Genomic DNA, 12,531 nt, shown 5'->3' with positions numbered 1-12,531 from the left:
ATTGTATTGCACCACTCCACATGACTAAAGCGAGTCCATTGAAAACTATCCCTAATGCAGAAGAATGGCCTCATAAAATCTAAAGCCTCATGGATTGATAGGCTAGATACTGGTGCTAGCAAATTTAAAATGCTGACATTACGTTTCCAGCTGCATTTCCTTAGTCAAGTGCTACGCAAATCCCTAGAAGACCTCTGCTACGGCAAAATAAATTAAACAAACATCAGTAAGGCAGTTATCATTGGCTGTGTTGCTGTGTGAAAGTAGCGTAGTACTAGGATCAAAAACGATATCTTCAGATCCAACTATGAAGGATTAGTCATTAAGGGTGAACTGAACACGACAAAGAGCAGTTGAAATAAAATGTAAAAATCTGCGGAAACGCCCTAATGCAAAAACAGCCCATTTCGACTGAGAAGTATATTTTTGGATTAGGATTATTCCACGGCACAACATCGTGGGCCAAAGGGCCTGTACTGTGCTGTACTTTTCTATGTTCTATGACACCAAATTGTCCATGAGAACTGTCCTTTTAGGTCATCACACAGAGTCACGTGGAGATATTTTTCTGTATAACGGAATGTCTGGAAAAGTGCTGGGAGTACCATGAAGTCAGGAGACAGCATGTAATCTTAGATTCAGAATGGTACTGATATCAGGGACTTTTCCCCATTCACTGGGTTTCACCTCAGGCTGGGGTTTGCAACTGTAAGAAGACTTGTTGTCAACACATGCGTTATTTGCTGTTGGATTTCACCTCAGACCAGGATCCTAGGTGTACAGTCATAGAGCTGTACGGCATTTAAACAGGTGCCCTTCAGTCCAACATGTCAATGCCAAACAGATATCCTAAATTAATCTAGTCCCATTTTCCAGCATTTAGCCCATATCCCTCTAAACACCGACATAAATTGGAATACGATGGGCTGAAGGCAGTTGTGAATAAATTTACTAACCAAGATCATCTAACTTGTACAGCCTAAAAGTAGATTAAGCTAATGAATTTGCTTTATATAGAAGTGCACATGCCTTCTTGGCAACTATATGTCCTAGGATATCGATGCTTCAGGCGGGATAGAGAGGGAGGTAAAAGGGGTGGAGGAGTTGCATTACTAGTCAAAACGATATCACAGCTGTACTGAAGGTGGGCACTGTGGAGGATTCCAGCAGTGAGGCAATAAGGACAGAACTCAGAAATAGGAAGCTGTATCTGGACAGGTACATGGACGGGCAGGGAGCAAAGGGATACAGACCCTTAGAAAATAGATGCAGGTTTAGGCAGAGGATCTTGATCGGCACAGGCTTGGAGGGCCGAAGGGCCTGTTCCTGTGCTATAATTTTCTTTGTTCGTCTTGCAATCATTTTGATCAGCCTTAAAGAACCTGTTAAGTACATTCAGCCAAATGACACAAGTAGAAGATGTGGAATTAAATCCAAATACTTTGTGTCAGTTTTCAAAACATAGGGTGATATTCATGCAGAGATATGAAGCCACCTGAAGGTTGTAGGAACAGCAACTCATATTCCGCTTGGGAACCCTGCAGCCCAATGGCATCAATGTGGACTTCACAAGCTTCAAAACCTCCCCCTTCCCCCACTGCATCCCAAAACCAGCCCAGTTCTTCCCCTCCCCCCAATGCATCACAAAACCAGCCCAGCTCGTCCCCTCCCCCCACTGCATCCCAAAACCAGCCCAGCCTGTCTCTGCCTCCCTAACCTGTTCTTCCTCTCACCCATCCCTTCCTCCCACCTCAAGCCGCACCTCCATTTCCTACCTGCCACCTCATCCTGCCTCCTTGACCTGTCCATCTTCCCTGGACTGACCTATCCCCTCCTAACCTCCTCACCTATACTCTCCTCTCTACCTGTCTTGTTTTCTCTCCATCTTCGGTCCGCCTCCCCCTCTCTCCCTATTTATTCCAGTTCCGTCTCCCCATCCCTCTTTCTGATGAAGGGTCTAGGCCCAAAACGTCAGCTTTTGTGCTCCTGAGATGCTGCTTGGCATGCTGTGTTCATCCAGCTCCACACTTTGTTATCGTGATATTCATGCAGATACTTTTGGTAAAGGAGGAAGAGCATGAAATATTGGGTAACCCAGAAACAGACTGGGAAGATATTACAGGGTTTAAACTGTAATAGCTTGTGTCTTTATAAGTAGATAAATCATCAATCCTGAATAAAAAGCAGCCCAGGTTAATAAGAGAACCAAGCATTAAAATACAGGTAAGCTTAACTATCCTAGCTGCTAGGCAGTTTGCTTAAAGAAAAATTCTGAGTGATAATATACACAACATCACGCCTACAAAGGAATGAAGAGAGAACTCTCCTAAAAAAAAACTCTTGTCCATTTTTAAAAACTTGATTCTTACTGCAATCAAAGTGGCTGTTATTCAACATAGAATGGGCAAATCAGGGGCTTCTAGAAATTTCCAGTAATCCTAAGTCTATAAAGGTAGCCAGGAAGGAACTGAACAATGGACTTCGGAGAGCTTGAAGTGGATATGAGAAAACCTTGATGGGTAACATCAAGGAAAACCCCAAGGCATCTATGCTTATGTGATGGACAGGAGGATGGCCAGACTGAAGGTAGGGCCAATCAGGGATAATGGAGGGAACTTGTGCACGGAGTCGGGGAGGTCCTTGATGAATACTTTGCTTCAGTATTCACCAGTGAGAGGGGCCTTGACATTTGTGAGGACAGCATGAAACAGGCAGATGTGCTCAAACAGATTGGTGTTAGGAAGGAGAATGTGCTAGAAATTTTGAAAAACATGAGAACAGCTAAGTCCCCTGGGCCAGACAGGATATATCCAAGGTTTCTATGGGAAGCCAGAGAAGAGACTGCTGCCCCTTTTGCAACGATCTTTGCATCTTCACTGTCCACTGGAGTAGTGCCAGAATATTGGAAGGTGGCAAACTTCTTTCCCAATTCAAGAAAGGGAATAGGGATAATCTTGGAAATTACAGACTGGTTAGTCTTACTTCTGTGGTAGGGAAGATACTGGACAGGATTCTGAGATATAGTATTTATGATTATTTAGAAAAGCATACAGTTTGATTAGAAAGAGTCAGCATGGCTTTGTCAGAGGCAGATCATGCCTCACAAGCCTTACTGAATTATTTGAGGATGTGACAAAACACATTGATGAAGGTAGAACAGTGGATGCGGTGTATGTGGACTTTAGCAAGGCATCTGATGAGGTTCCCCATGGTAGGCTCATTCAGAAAGTAAGGAGGGATGGGATTCAGAGAAATTTGGCTATCTGGATACAAAGCTGGCTGTCCAATTGAAGACAGTGGATGGTAGTAGATGGAAAGTCTTCAGCCTGGAGTTCGGTGACCAGTGGTGTTCTGCAGTGATCTGTTCTGGGACCTCTGCTCCTTGTGATCTTTATAAATGACTTGGATGAGGAAATGGGAGGGTGGGTTAATAAGTTTGCCCACGACATGAAGGTTGGTGGAGGTGTGGACAGCGTGGAGGGCTATTGTAGGTTGCAACGGGGCATGGGCAGGATGCTGAGCTGGGCAAAAAAGTGGCAGATGGAATTCAACCCAGAAAAGAGAGAGGTGATTCATTCTAGAAGGTCAAATTTGAATGCAGAATACAGGGTTAATGGCAGGATTCTCGGCAGTGTGGAGGAACATAGGAATCTTGGGGTCTACGCCCATAGATCCCTCAAAGTTGCTACCCAAGTTGATATGGTTGTTAAGAGCGGTGTGCTGGCTTTCATTGGTAGGGGAACTGAGTTTAAGAGCTGTGAAGTTATGTTACAGCTCTGTAAAACTCTGGTTAGATTACACTTGGAATACTGTGTTCGGTTCTGGTCATCTCATTATAGGAAAGATGTGGAAGCTTTAGAGAGGGTGCAGAGGAAATTTACCAGGATGTTGCCTGGACTAGAGGGCAGGTCTTATGAGGAAAGGTTGAGAGAGCTGGCGCTTTTTCATTAGAGTGAAGAAGGATGAGAGGTGATTTGATAGAGGTGTACAAGATGATGAGGTATTGATACAGTGGATAGTTAGAGACCTTTTCCCAGGGCAGAAGTGACTATTACAAGGTGGCATAATGTTAAGGCGATTGTAAGAAGGTACAGGGGAGATGCCAGAGGTAGGTTCATTACAGACAGACTGGGGGGCATGTGGCATGCACTGTCAGCAGTGGTAGTGGAGTCAGATACCTTAAGAGACTTTTAGGTGACTCTTGGATAGGTAAAAATATGATTACATTTCTAACATTTCTGAAGAGAGGTCACTTCTTGAAACATTAAGTCTTTCTCTCCCCATTGATTCTGCCAGGGATGCTGTGTGTTTCCAGCATTTTGTGTACTTATTTCATTTCTGATTGTTTTGCTGTAAGGCTAAGTTGTTGCTGAATGAGTAACAGTAGTTTGGTAAACTGGCTTACCGTTATGCATATACGTCTGGTTTCCAAATTAAAAGTAACATTTTGAATCAAGCCTTCAGACTAATAAATAACATTAAGTATTGGGAAATCAAAGAATGCTTAGAGGCAATTACTGCTTAAATCACTACTGAAATCCAAACTAAGTTGTTTTCACTCATGGTTATTATGCGGTGAATTTACATTTTAAAGACAGATGGATATAAGCTAGACTTAAATATTAACAGCTGGTGTAAACAGGTGTCAGACTGTTTGACATTTAACACTTACTTTCATTCTTGATATAGCTCAACTTACCTGCACACAAGCCTGAAACTGTTCCCACAGTGTCCCTGGTACTTCTTCAGGCAAGCAAAGCAAAAGCTCTGTACAACTCCTGAAAAGGATAAAAGTTGTAAATATTCTTTTAAATATATTACATGTGACTGTATTTATTGTGGCAAACTTTGACTTTCATATTAAAGTTAGCTCTGTACCTAGTGTGATTAGACTTTTGCAGCTGATATACCAAAAATGACAATGTAATAAAAACTTTAACGATCAAATCTTACAGTAACAATCCAAGTAGTTTAAGTACTTTACTAATTCAAAGTCTTTTATACCGACTAAATATTACAAGATAAATAATACAAGCACTAAATTCACTCTTGCTGTGATACTTCATGAAAAGCATGAACTTGTACAATAACTTGAAAGGAAACATGACCAAGTTATCAGAATCGGGTTGGACTGTATAACTTGCTGTGGATACAAATTATCATGCTGCACTAGTATAATAAAAACATTTGACAGTAACAACAGACATCCTGCACAGTTAGGAAAGATTAATTTAAGATATAAACCAACATAAACCCAATGTCATAGTTGATACCTGATGCACTGGTCAGTGTGGCTCAGCACCATTCTGTACGGACCATTTATTTTTGTTGAAAAGTTATTCGAGTAATTTTTTAAAGAGACAATTATTTTTGATAAATAGTAATCAAAGACCTGTTATTCCATAAAGTCATATCCTCCTAGTTTGACAGAAATAGCTTAAGCGGTAATATCTCAAAAACCACGCAATGTAGTCTTTCATTTAAATATAATATCAAAACCATTAAACATTCAGCAAAATTGAACAAAAAGGAAATATATTCACAACTAAAGGCACCGTAACTGAACATAAATGGTGTAATGGCGTATCAGAAACAAATACATTGTATTTTTGATAATTTTCTACTTAGTTACATACAACCCATGTGAAATATATTTCCAGTGTGGTAAAGGTTAACAAATCTTCAGTGAAATTGGTAGTATTTTGGCCATTCAACTTTGTGTTTCTGTTAGCGCTGTAATAAACTATCTGCAGTTTCCAAGCTTATTCAGATTCCTTTCTGAACCGTTTTCAAAGCTAAATGTTGAAAACACCTGTGAATTCACTCATTGCCATTGTTACCTGCATGGATTTCTGGTTCAACTATACTCTGCATAAAAGTTACTAATTTCTTCCTGAAGTCTTTTAATCATCTTCATTTTATATCCTCTGGTTAAACAACTTGAGTCGAAATAGATGAAATTACCAAAATGCACAATATCCAATATAACAAAGTGTGAAGCTGGATGAACACAGCAGCATCTCAGGAGCACAAAAGCTGACGTTTCGGGCCTAGACCCCTTCATCAGAGGGGGAGATGGGGAGAGAGTTCTGAAGTAAATAGGGAGAGAGGGGGAGGCGGACCAAAGATGGACAGAGGAGAAGATAGGTGGAGAGAAGAGCATAGGTGGGGAGGGGATAGGTCAGTCAGGGGAGGACGGACAGGTCAAGGAGGCGGGATGAGGTTGGTAGGTGGGAAATGGAGGTGCGGCTTGAGGTGGGAGGAGGGGATAGGTGAGAGGAGGAACAGGTGAGGGAGGCAGGGACGAGATGGGCTGGTTTTGGGATGCAGTGGGGGAAGGGGAGATTTTGAAGCTTGTGAAGTCCACATTGATACCATTGGGCTGCAGGGTTCCCAAGCGGAATACGAGTTGCTGTTCCTGCAACCTTTGGGTGGCATCATTGTGGCACTGCAGGAGGCCCATGATGGACATGTCATCTGAGGAATGGGAGGGGGAGTTAAAATGGTTTGCGACTGGGAGGTGCAGTTGTTTATTGCGAACTGAGCGGAGGTGTTCTGCAAAGCGGTCCCCAAGCCTCCGCTTGGTTTCCCCAATGTAGAGGAGGCCACAACAGGTACAGTGGATACAGTATACTACATTGGCAGATGTGCAGGTGAACATCTGCTTAATATGGAAAGTCATCTTGGGGCCTGGGATGGGGGTGAGGGAGGAGGAGTGGGGGCAAGTGTAGCACTTCCTGTGATTGCAGGGGAAGGTGCTGGGTGTCTTGGGGTTGGAGGGGAGTGTGGAGTGGAGGAGGGAGTCATGGAGAGAGTGATCTCTCCGGAAGGCAGACAAGGGTGGTGATGGAAAAATGTCTTGGGTGGTGTGGTCGGATTGTAGATGGCGGAAGTGTCGAAGGATGATGCACATTATCTCTGTGCACAATATCCAATTGTAGTTTTAGTTCCAAATTGTATAAAAATAAATACTAGGCATTATTCATCACAGAAGGACACTCAATTCTAGCAGCCAAATGGTAAACAAGCCAACAATAGTGCCTTTCATAAGCGCTTAAAAACTTTAATCACTGATGCCAATAAACTACATGATATCATGATTTCCACTTTATAAAAGGTGCTGTGTAACTGACGAAGAACTACAAGATGATTAGTATCATGGTGACCAGCTACATATTGTCCATTAACTCCTGGTTCACAGTCACGTGCTCTTTTGATTAATGGCCAGAACTACTATAGAAAAATTGCTTACAGGATCTGAAATTACTTCAAGTCATTGTTGCTACCTTTTAAAAAAAAACACTAATCTCAAAATATGGACGACAGAGAGTTACATCTACTGCCTAAACTCACTCTCCTTGAAAACGTTCAGGTGGATCTTCATGAATTTCCAAGATCCTTGCAGTAATGAGGAAACTAGTGATATTAGACAGGAAACTAGTGATATTAGACAAAGCACTTTGGTTTAGATGGTAAAAGATAATTTTCCATTACTGCATTCCATGCCTGAAATGTTAGGTATGGTTGCATGTACTTGTTGGGAAACATTTCAGCTTAAAAATCTTACACAAACAAAATGGGCATTACGTTGTGCCAGATACAAGAGTGTTGCTTGTAATTACTTGTCTGTAGCAGCTGTTTATCACCAGAAGCGAACAGTTCAAAAGCACTGTTCTTGACACACATTCTCAAGCTTCACAAATCTGAAATACAATATAAAAAGATGGACAAGATTCGCAAAGCATTACAAGAACTAAACAGCTCAATGATCTACCTTTAATGTAGCTTACATACATTATCCTGACTGTAAAAATATTGCAACACACACTGACTTGTTTAAAATTGCACTCAAACTTACAACAAGTTTACATGGTACGACTACACATGTTAGAAGCTTTTAGGTCAGCATAGTATTTTTGAGCTGCTCAAGTTTGCTGTATGTATCATTTCTCTAGTCAACAGATACCTGAAGCCAGGGAAAGTCATAATTCTCCTCAGGTACTTTATTTAGTTATTTGAACATGGGCAGACAAAAGTATTTAGATACAGTTTCCTCACATTCCAACTGGAAACTAGATTGTGAATTAGGAACAATCACACTTGAGCACGAATTTAAAAAAAGCCATTACTTGAAACATTAGCAACCATTAGGTAGGAATGAAAGTAAGTTTGAGATTTTATCCCAATCTAGTTCCATGGTTTACCTTAATATTTCAGGGGCTTTGACTTTCCAGGAGGATAGTTTGTTCGTGTAAGGTAATTAAACTCTGGCCTTTAGAAACTGCCAGATCGACTCAAGTAAAGTCAGTTCAAAGTAACCTTTGAACGGAAGTGTGAAACTAGAAACAATGAGCTATTTTTCCTGAGTTCCTTGGTAGAGATGAGATGCCCTAGTTGTCTCCATAAAGGGTTAAATGAGTCATGAAGTTACTGTATTAAACAAGCTAACAGCACTTTTGTAAACAAAGAAGTTTCCTGATAGAATTATTAAATCAGAGAGGAAACAGTCTGATTTCATTAGAAACTTAAAGTATTCATGTGGGTTTAGATCAAAGGTTTGGTTTCAAGGCTAAACATTAATATGAATTTTTATTTGGATTTATCCGCGTGCATGTTCATACAAGTAGTCAGTCAGCAGTTCAGTTCGGGAACAAAGACAGTTGAGTCAAGGGAATGAAAGAGAAACTTCAGCTAGGCCTGCACCCTAAACTGAGAAAATACTAACCTGATCTTTCACCTTGTACAACTTCGGGGGGAAAGCTGTGTTCAGTTTGACAGAGTATAAGGAGACTAGAAGATTTGCCGTAACTGTAGTCAGAGGGTGAAATCTACAGTAATCCTTAATAAAAACAGGTGGTTCAATGTGGAATCGGGCAGTGGGAGGGACAGTCTGCCACAAACTATGAATCAACCATGCATCAAAATACAGCCTTTTATTTGTTCATGTGATGCAGCTGTCAATAGTTAGGTTAGTATTTATTGCCCGTACCTAATTACTCAAGCTATTGCCTTTAGGAACTGCGATCCTTGGATTGTGGGTGCATCAGCAGTGCTATTAGGGAGGGAGTTCCAGATTTCTGAACTTGTGACACAGTGAAGGAATGGCAAAGTCAGGATTGTTTCGCTTGGTAAAGGGTGATGCTGCTCCTAATTTATCAACTTTGTGGGGTTATGGGTTGCAGGTTCAGAAAATGCTGCCAAGGGAGTTTAGGTAAGTTGCTTTAATGCATCTTGTAGACTCACCACACTGTTATTATTGTGTATGGGTGATGGAAAGAATGAATGTTGGTGGTAGCAACATCCTTATAGGCTCAATCCTTTACAAGTCACTCGGGTTCAAAAAGACATTAAAACATACTGAGAGACAACAATCAAAGTGAGCTGCAGTGAGTGGAGCTCACCCATAGCAATGATACCAAAATCAGATGACACCCAACAATTGTGGGGACTAGTGCAATGTCAACGCAATTGCAAAATCTGATTCGTATCCTATTCCATGTTTGGAAGGCTGTACTGAGAAGGCTGAACAGCAACTTTTATTTCTAAGCTGGATTTCCTCACAGGATACTGACAGGTACCTTTATTGGAAAGATCAAAGAAAACTTCAGCTTTCACGACATTGAATGGACTTTATCAATTTAAAGTCATGCCACCTGGTACGAAGAATGCGTCACCCAGTCTGATGAAGGGTCTAAGCCTGAAATGTCAGCGTTCCTGCTCGGCCTGCTGTGCTCATCCAGCTATACACCTTGTTATCTCGGATTTTCCAGCATCTGTAGTTCCTACTATCTCTACTGATTTTTAGTCATACAGAAGAGAACATTTTTACTATAGTCATGGAGAGGGATAGGGGAAGATGGTACGGGAAAATATTTAATTGCGGGAGGAGTAATTACAATGCTATTAGGCAAGAACAACAAAGCACCAATTGGGATCAGATGTTCTCAGGGAATTGCACGATAGAAATGCCAAAGTTGTTTAGGAGCAGTTGCTACAGATAATGGATAGGTTTGTCCTGCTGAGGCCAGGAAAGAATGGCAAGGTGAAGGAATCTTTGATGACAAGACATGTTGAACAGTCAAGAGGAAGAAGGATGCTTACTTAAGGTTGAGGAAGCAAGGTCTGGACCGGGCTTTAGAGATCTACCTGGTAGCCAGAAAGTAACTGAAGAATGGATTTAGGAGAGCTAGAAGCGGGTATGAGAAAACCTTGGCAGGCAGGATGAAGGAAAACCCTAATGTTTCTACACTTATGAAAGGAACAGAGGATGGCCAGACTGAGGACAGGGCCAATCAGGGACAGTTAAGAAGACTTATGTGCGGAGGCAGGGGCAGTAGGGGAGGTCCTTAAAGAATACTTTGCTTCAGTATTTTCACCAGTGAGAGGGGCCTTGACATTTGTGAGGACAGCATGAGAAAGGCAGGTATGCTCAAACAGGTTGGTGTTAAGGAGGAGGATGTGCTAGAAATTTTGAAAAACTGGACTAGACGGGATATACCCAAGGTTTCTATGGGAAGCGAGGGAAGAGACTGCTGCGCCTTTGGCAATGATTTTTGCAACCTCAGTGACCACCGGAGTAATATCTTTCCCTTGTTCAAGAAAGGGAATAGGGATAAACCTGGAAATTACAGACCAGTCAGTCTTACTTCTGTGGTGGACAAATTATTAGAGAGGATTCTGAGATATAGTATTTATGATTATTTGGAAAAGCACAGTTTGATTAGATGTAGTCAGCATGGCTTTGAGGGGAGCAGGTCATTCCTCACAAGCCTTACTGAATTCTTTGAGGATTTGACAAAACACATCAATGAAGGTAGAGCAGTGGATGTGGCGTATCTGGACCTTAGCAAGGCATCTGATGAGGTTCCACATGATATGCCTCCTTACTTTCTGAATGAGCTTGGGATTCACGCAAATTTGGCTGCCCAAATACAAATCTGGCTATCCAATAGAATACAGAGGGTGGCAGTAGATGGAAAGTCTTCAGCCTGGAGCTCAGTGACCAGTGGGGTTCCGCAGCAGCCTGTTCTGGGATCTCTGCTCTTTGTGATCTTTATAAATGACTTGGATGAAGAAGCAGAAGGGTGGGTTAGTAAGTTTACAAACGACACAAAGATTGGAGGAGTTGTGGACAGCGTGGAGGGCTGTTGTCGGTTCTTCTGGGCAAAGTAGTAGCAGACAGAATTCAACCCAGAAAAGTGTGACGGGATTCATTTTGAAAGGTCGAATTTGTATGCAGAACACAGGGATAATGGCAGTATTCGTGGCAGTGTGGAGGAACAGAGGGATCTTGGGGTCCATGTCGATAGAAATGGATAGGGTTGTAAAGATGGCGTATGGTGTGTTGACTTTCATTGGTAGGGGAATTGAGTTTAAGAGTCGTGAACTTATGCAGCAGCTCTATAAAACTCCAGTTAGACCACACTTGAAATATTGCGCTCAGTTCTGGTCACATCATTACAGGAAAGAAGTGGAAACTTTAGACAGGGTGCAGAGGAGATTTACCAGGATGCTACCTGGACAGGAGGGCAGGTCTTATGAGGAAAGGTTGAGAGCGCTACGGCTTTTTTTCATTGGAGCGAAGGAGGAGAGAGGTGACTGGATAGAGTGGATACTCAAGAATCATTTGCACCCTGGGAAAAAGTCTATCATGAGAGGGCATAATTGTAAGATAATTGGAGGACAGTGTAGAGGCAGATGTCGGAGGTACATTCTTCACACAGTGGTGGGCATGTAGAATGCCCTGTCTGCAGTGGTAATGGACTCAGATACTTGAGACTTTTAAATGACTCTTGGATAGGCACACAGAGGATAGTAAAATCAAGGGTATACAGGGTACATTGACCTTAGTAGGACAACAGGTCGGCACAACGTTGTGGGCCGAAGGGCCTGTAACGTGCTGTACTTTGTTGTATTGTTTTATGTTCTATTTGGAGCATTTATCGGAATTGTTTGTATGACTTTAGGGGGTAGGCTTGGTGATAAACATACCTAAGAGTGAGCTCAGAGACGCTCAAGTCACATTCCTAGGCCATATCATTGGATATAGACAGGACAGCAAGGGGTATCAAAACAAAGGTTATGGGGGAAGTTTCCCTACCGAAGAGGTGAGTACTACAATTCCTAGGACTCTGGTTTTTAAATTGAAAATTCACACCAAACTTTAGCAAGTGATCGCTCTACTGACAGACCTGTTGAAGAAATGCAGAAAGCTTCAGCAGATGGAGGACTGTCAGAAAGTATTTGACAACCTGAAAGCTACATTGACCACTGCTCCAGTGTTAGCAATAGCCAATTATGCAAAGCCATTCAAGGCAACTATAGATGCAAGTGAGGTGGGTGTCAATGCTGTATTCTTGCAAGATGACAATAAGAGAATAGAAAGGCCTATTTTATATTTTTCCCTGCAAGTTGAAAATTCATTGAAAGAAGTATTCCACTATTGAGATGAGACAGTCTCATGCTAGCATTGCAACATTTACATTGCATGTACTGATCATAACACCTTAGTGCTTTTGGGAAAAAAAATTA

At 41.8% G+C, this 12,531-nt stretch overlaps 1 protein-coding gene across 1 annotated transcript in view; it reads right to left on the bottom strand.

Annotated features, from left to right (window-relative positions):
- LOC125454999 (zinc finger protein 292-like) overlaps nt 1–12,531 on the bottom strand; it is a 158,085-nt gene that overhangs the window by 100,514 nt on the left and 45,040 nt on the right. Inside the window, exon 3 of the mRNA XM_048536440.2 lies at nt 4,700–4,778. Coding sequence (XP_048392397.1) covers nt 4,700–4,778 — 79 coding nt within the window. The remainder of the gene's footprint in view (nt 1–4,699; nt 4,779–12,531) is intronic.

Source organism: Stegostoma tigrinum, chromosome 9 (assembly GCF_030684315.1).
Source record: "Stegostoma tigrinum isolate sSteTig4 chromosome 9, sSteTig4.hap1, whole genome shotgun sequence".
Lineage (NCBI taxonomy): Eukaryota > Metazoa > Chordata > Chondrichthyes > Orectolobiformes > Stegostomatidae > Stegostoma > Stegostoma tigrinum.
The sequence above is the reverse complement of the archived record's forward strand: the minus strand, read 5'-3'. Positions and strand labels throughout refer to the sequence as shown.